General features: G+C 37.3%; 1 protein-coding gene across 2 annotated transcripts in view; it reads right to left on the bottom strand.

The window, feature by feature from the left end:
- Nucleotides 1-2,601: 2,601 nt before the first annotated feature.
- PAFAH1B1 (platelet activating factor acetylhydrolase 1b regulatory subunit 1) overlaps nt 2,602-7,132 on the bottom strand; it is a 56,210-nt gene continuing 51,679 nt past the window's right edge. For both annotated transcript variants that reach the window (XM_019493391.2, XM_006276443.4), the window contains exon 11: nt 2,602-6,447. In XM_019493391.2, the coding sequence (XP_019348936.1) occupies nt 6,374-6,447 (74 nt within the window). In that variant the 3' untranslated portion in view covers nt 2,602-6,373. The remainder of the gene's footprint in view (nt 6,448-7,132) is intronic.

Below are 7,132 nucleotides of genomic sequence, written 5' to 3'. Positions count from 1 at the left end.
GTGAACAGCAACTCTGTAATCTTTTAGAACAGAAGTGCCATCGGTTGTGTACCATTACTGCATTTTACCCCCTACAGTGTGTAAGAAGGAATTCAGCCACCTTCTGTTCAACCCAATTTCAACACTTCAATCCCACAATAGAGATATTAGGTGGTTTTTAGGCTTTAGAGAATAAATCCCTCATCTCCGGGAAAATCTAGACATACTAATAGCTTTCTACCTCAACTTTAGTTAGGAGCGTCGTGGGTTTTACTTGCATCTGTCATGCTCCCTCCTAACAAGCACTCAGTAGTAAAACCACTCACTAAAGACATCAAGAAATGGATGTGCTTTTTTTATTTCCCAAGGGAGTGGGGATGGCAACTGGAGTTCAGCACTGTTCTGTACTTGTCTCCTACATGTCAATAATTTCAGCCAGGGTGTGTGTTTGGACATCTTTTAACATTCCTGGTCTCATGAACCATTATAAACAGGCTATTCAGCGGAACAAATATCTGAAGGTCCTCTACCCGTCTCAGGAAACTCTTCTATGCAAGGCTGAGTTTATGTTGCTATTATATTGCTTCGTTTTAGCAAAAGCTCTAATTAAACTACTACTAGTACACAGATAATACGGGCATTTAAAATATGGACAGATCTAAGCCACTTTGCTTAACTTTTAATTAAAATAGGAGAAAGATCCTCACATGGTGCACACCGAACTAGGTGAACAAGTCCCTGCACAGCAGGTAATCTTATTTCGACACTGTCCATGCTTTCATACAGAGAACCAGAAACCCCTTTTCAAGCATCGAGTTCACTGCCTACCACTGTGACATTACACAGAAAGGAATGGAGAGATGCCTCAGTGCTCCTGAAGTAATCCATCTCTTCAGAAGGAAGTAAAAAAGGACAAAATAATATATAGTGTAGACAAGACGATACCCTCACATTCATAAAAAGGCTCAATTAAACCCAAATTCAGTGCCATTCAGAAACTGAGAGCTGAGAATGGTTTATTCCTTTATTTTTAGAGGAAGCCAGAAGCAGCTGAAGCTTGGAAATCGATCAGACATTTACATGAATGAGGCAATCCAGTTATATACCAAGTTACTGTCCTCTGGACAGGCAAAGAGGCGAGACCACGGAGCTAGTTGAGATGTCTGACAAAAGCTTTTCTTCCCGTCTAAACATCGGTTTACTTCAGCCAGAATTTTGAAAGGGTCGTGTCCACTAAGTTACTAGCCTTAAAAGTTAGTTTTAAAATGGACTGTACTACTGCCATTTAACATACCAAAAAAAACCCTCATTTTTCACTAAAAGTTACTTCCAAGTCAAGTTGGATTTACACTAACACCATCTAGAAAGCTTGCAGACACAGAGTCTATGCCACAGCACTTGGGTACCTTCAGATCCTTTCACGGGTGCTGCCGTGCGCTGTGCACCTAACAGTGCTAACGTTGCATAAAGATGATTCACAAGATAAACCAAGGTTTCAGATAGGAATCCATAGTATTTAAAGCATGCTGGCCTGTTGTGATCTACGAGTTCTTTGTAATAAAGGAATTGCATTATTCTTTTCTGTACATAAAGAACTAGTGAAAACTTCTGAGAGGTGCCTTGGCACCAAGGCTGGGAACCACTACTCTAGGCAGCAAATGTATATTGTTCAGACTACTCATTGCAGCAGTTAGACCTCACTTCCCAACGTGCGACGGAAAGTTTCTATTTACTCTTTGTCCAGCAAGAAATTAAGAAAATTACCTCTCCTAAATACAACCAAGCTTTTAAACAAGGGCAGTGCCATCAAAATCAGCAGCAGCAAGCCTCAACATCCTCCTTTCCCACAGAAGTCTAGAAAATTTACCCTCAAACTGCTGAAAACAAGCTGCACAATGTATCCAAGCAATAAAAAGGTAGCAATCACAGGTTATAACCTCCGCTTTTGGCCAGACAGCATGAAGGGTTCCCATTTCTTCTCTCTGTGCAAGATGGAAAATGAGTGAAGTTCTTCAGGTTTATTCCACCTTTCATTCCTTGTACAGCAAATACCACCATCTTAGCTTTCGTGCTGGATCCTGTCTGTTCTAACTGCTTCTAAAATTTGAGATCAAGTCCGTATCGGCAACTTCATAATGAAACATCTCCAAATACTAAGCTTTAAAAAGCTTAAGCTCAAAGTTTGTTATTCCTGAAATCTAGATTCTCCTGGAGATAAATCAGCAAGGCACAAGATCAAATGAGTGCTATATTAAAAAAATAAAAAATGAACACCTCTATATGGAGTGATGCTTATTTAATAGGAAGAGACTGTTAGTGTACAAACAAGGCTGCCTTCAAGAAGCTACTGAAATGTGCATTAAACAGCATTCTGTATAGCATGAGTGCTTAACTTTCTAATCATGTAACTTAAAAAATAAACCTGAGTTATGTAACATCTAGTCAATAAAACCTTGGACTATTCTACAGCCTCAAAATGCCTCCCTGTTAGGAACAAGTTTCACAAAGTTAATTTGATAAAAAGCGAATGAAGTGTGCAGTAAAAGCTGAAGGGTGTTTTTCTTCAAAATAGTTTTAATTCTTGCATCCAAGGAAACCAAAAAACAAAAAAAAAGCCCCACGTCTAGTTTTATATGCATTTAATAGTTTACCAATTGGTACAATAAGATTTTTTTAATATGCAGAAAACATGAATAAATTTTGTTTTACACAGTCTGAGAGCAACAAATCTTACTGTAAAACACAGAGCAGTATTATATACATTCCTTTACTGATTTTTTTTAATTTTATTTTATTTGTGTCAATATCTTCAGTTAACTCCTACAGTCTGGGAACTGTTTTCTCCAATTGCAACCTCTACATTGTTCTTATGAAAAAAAAAAATATCGACGTTTGCCTTCATGTCAATGTCAGGATCAACTTCTAAACGTGAAGATTTCACTAACAGATCTTCAGAATGAACTCAGGGAAGCCTGAAGAATAGGTAGGACAAGAAAGCAGCTACTTACATGACACAGTGGAAAGATAAAAAAGGCCAGTTAAATCCAGTTGTGACTTGTAAATCCAGCTCACCCTTCCCCACCCCCCACCCCGAGTGTTTTCCCCCCCTTCCTTTTTATACATGTATAATTTCTTTACTAATAGAGTTTCTTGGTATTAACTTATTTTAAGCTACCCTGAACTTTATGTACAGCTGGACAGAGAAGAGTCATTCTAAGTGCGTTTTTCCTTCATTCTATTCAGCAAGTTTTGTACTCAAATTGTTAAAAGGATTATCAAGCCACCACTGTCAACAAAAAGAAGGTATATTTTTTTCTTTTAAATAGCTTTCATGGGAGACAAAAGCTACTTAAGAGTGATATTACCAGGCAGTTCACATAAAAACAGAAGGAGGCAAACAGGAGAAGCAGGGTACTGACAGTATAAGTAGACTGGGCTTGGTGAGTCTATAGCCAAAGCTTTCAAAATACTACAGTGCTCCACAGCCCTTGGACAACTTGCTAGCAACTAGTTTTTGTTTTTTTGTGTTTTTTTTTTCTTTTTAGTTAGTGCCCCGGGCACATCATTGGTCACACCACACACAAAAGCAGGACGGCTTTTTACTCTTCTAAAGTGCAAGATGCTATAAAAACCATCGGCTTTCAGATTATGTCTAAACCACAATAAATTTTGCACTTTCAAGAATGCATCTAGGGCTTCCTGGGCACGTTAAATTAGTGTGGCACTGGAATGTCTGTCTGTCCTCATTTTAAAACAAACAAAAAACATCTTTTTTGCTGTTGTCTATTTGGTAATGCAGATCTCTATACGTATTATTTTCAGCAATGCCAATTTTAGTAAGGAAAAGTGACAAAGCAGCAGTGAACCTCTAAAATCCTCCAATAAATTCCTTTCACAATCCAAACCAGTAACCTCATTATTGTACTTATCACAGGAAAGGCACAGGATTAGACAGCTGACAGAAACATTGCAGACAGTGAAAAAAGATCAACACAGTGTAATATCAAGAGGCAACAAAGCAAGAAACCCTCGTAAATCCAACTTCTGTGTTGTTTCTTTTGACTTTTTTCTTCTTTGTCTAAACAGGGCTTTAATTTTTGATCCATTTTAGGACCATCCCTGAGATTATTCACTGCTTATTAAAAGGAGAAGGTTGCAAATCAAGCTGTTTAAAGTCTAAGTATTCAGCAAGATGTTTCACCTCTCAAAAACAAAATGCTGCTCACAAGATTTTAGTTAAGTCTTTGTCCTTGTAAACTGTTACATGCGACAGGGAAAGAAATGCCGTGGACAAATTTCCACATAACAGGTACCTTTAATTTCTCATTCATGTTTATGGATTATGTACACAATTGTGGTTTACTTCACCATTAAATAAAGTTGCTACATCCTATCAGGAATTAAAATGCTGTACTACTATACACTTGCAGATGTATACAGGAATTTTAAAATGCACCACTTCTGTGTATTTGGAATTCTCAAAATAGGACAAATAGCAGCAAACCATTCCAGTCAAAAACAGCTAATGCAAAAAAAAAAAAAAAGACGACTTCAAATTTGTGCATGTTCAACTGTGGAAGTATTATTCAAAACAATATAAACCACTGGATTTAAGGAATTAGCCTGGATCTTAACCTGGCTCCCAAAATACATTAGCACTCAAGTTTTCTCCCCCTCCTCCAGAGGCATGTCAATGCAAGGAACCAGTACAGGAATCCAACTCCTTCTGCTGGAGGCACCGACCCTTCTGCGTGACTGTAGGAAAGCAACAACTCTTAACCCTCACCGTTTCTTAGTGTGTACACCCTCCAACCCAATGCTTGCCAATTTATTACATCTTTAAAAAGGGACAGTTTTAAAAGCCAAGGATTAAACAAAATGAATAAAACAAAGCACAGAATCAATTCACCTGTTAAAATGTCAGACTGGTACTTCATTACACTGTCAATTTTAAAGGGGATTTTTAAAAGACCTGGTTAGTTAGATAAGTAATGTAATTCTTAATCATCTACAATGGAATTTCTCACAAAAAAGCTGATTAAAATATTCACTTAATATTTTTCATTCACATCAGATCAAAATATGTAACATTAGGGATATGCAAGTTAAACATTTTTCTACACCAAATGAATACACTAATTTACCAAATCAGACCATTTCTGTTGGTTTGTTTTAATATTTACTTACTAGTATCATTCTCACACTTGGGCAATTTATTTTAAGGCTAAAAGTTTTAGGAAGCTTGTATCAAAATCTGTAATGGAGTCTACCACTTCATCATCTGATCCATTTCTAAAGTATTTTTAGTGCTTTCTTTAAAGAATTTGAATACTGTACCCCTAGCTCTCTCAATATACATTCCACCATAAATTTTGATGCAAGCCATGTTGAACTTTGTCATGCTACAGAAGGGTTTCTTGAGCACTGAGGAACCCCTGTATTCCCCAACCTCCCGCACAGGAACAATAATACAAAGGAAACTTTGATATCATTGTATAATGGGCATTGCACATCCCTAAAAAAAACCACATGAAAAAACAAACAGTAAGTTGTACCACAATATAGTCAACGGGGAGATTAAGCTCTACTTGGAAATTAGATCACTAAATTCTAGTAGTACGGACAGCTCCTCCTGGAAGTTTGTCTAGCGAGGAAAATACTTTAAGCTTAGTTTTACAGTACAGCTTAACTACTGAATGACCAAATAAAAATAAATATATTTATCACATCAGCTGCTACCGAGATCTGTCGTCTCTTTTCAGGTTTACAAGTTAGTTCTATAAATATACCAACCTTTGCGTGATAGGAGGCCAAAACAAATGATGTGTTCTATTGATTTGGCAACTGTGTCATGACAAAAATTCCAAAGTTTAATTAATTCCCATTAATTACATATAAGGTTCAGAAGATTCTGAATTGCAGCCTTATTATCTAGTATCCTTAGAGAAGATTTATTAAGCACACTTAAGTGATGTTACATAGATACACATTTCTGAAAGAGCCCTACAAAACTTTTCCCAAATGAGGTCACCAATTCAGGCACCAACAGACAGCAGAAAGAAAAACAGGTATAATTATCCGACATAGAACGACACTGTCAACTATTCAGTTAAGTGCCCTATTCCAATTATCCAACTTCTGCCTTCTTAGGTCTGATGTGACCAATGCCAGCCCATGTTCTTAAACCTATGGTACTTCTAGACAACGTATGTAAATTTACAGTATACAATTTGGATTCACCATGCATGAATACTTTGTGTGTAACATTTAATAAGCTCAATCTACATCCAGAATAATTTACATGAAAGGACAATATTTATTTAAACAGAGCTCAATGGGTAACCATGGTATCTGAGTGCATCCAGAGGAAAAGGGGGTCAAATGTGAATTCAAATCAACGGCACTCCCACACTTTTACTGTTTGATCTACACTTCCAGTAACCACGTATGGTGCCGTCTTGTGGAAATCTGTGAGAAAGAAAAGTGTATGTTAAAAGAAAAAAAAGTGACTGCAGCAATTCACAGTACCACCCTTCCCAAGAGACCCATCCCCCAAAAAGGGACAATGCATTACTTAAAAAAGAAAAATCAAAACGAGACTAAGTTTTTAAAGGTCCTTGTGGCAGAGGCCATCTTGGTTTTGCCTTCAACTCCTTGATGAAAACCTCATTTTGTCACAACTACAACATGAAAAATAAGAGCCCAAAGTGCATACACCTAGAGGAATGATACAATTAGTAATGAACAAGTTCATCTGAAAGCTACCAAGCCCGGGGATGTGATCGAAGGCAGCGTTATCAGTTCTTGCAAGAGAACTTTACAAAAAGAATTGCACATCTCTCTCAGCTTTCTTCTGGGACTTAGACTACAGAGACCTGTGCTCAGAGTCTTTTCAGCCACAAAGGACCTCAACTGAGATGAACAGCAACTTGGAAAACATTTGTTCAGATGAAGAGATACCACTGTTCTATTTCCTTCAAGGAAAAACTCTCCCCTTTTTTATAAAGGAAATGCTTGGATCCAATAACACTTGTTGAGCAAGGTAGCATTTTCCCGTCTTGGGTTTTTTAAATGGCAAGTACAATCATATATACAGTTATACAAGACAAGTATTACTATCAATGGATATAAGCTCTGCTCCCATATCCTTTGC

The sequence above is a fragment of the Alligator mississippiensis genome, chromosome 14, assembly GCF_030867095.1.
Source record: "Alligator mississippiensis isolate rAllMis1 chromosome 14, rAllMis1, whole genome shotgun sequence".
Classification (NCBI taxonomy): Eukaryota; Metazoa; Chordata; order Crocodylia; family Alligatoridae; genus Alligator; species Alligator mississippiensis.
Note: the sequence above shows the minus strand (reverse complement) of the source record. Positions and strands in the feature narration are given on the sequence as shown.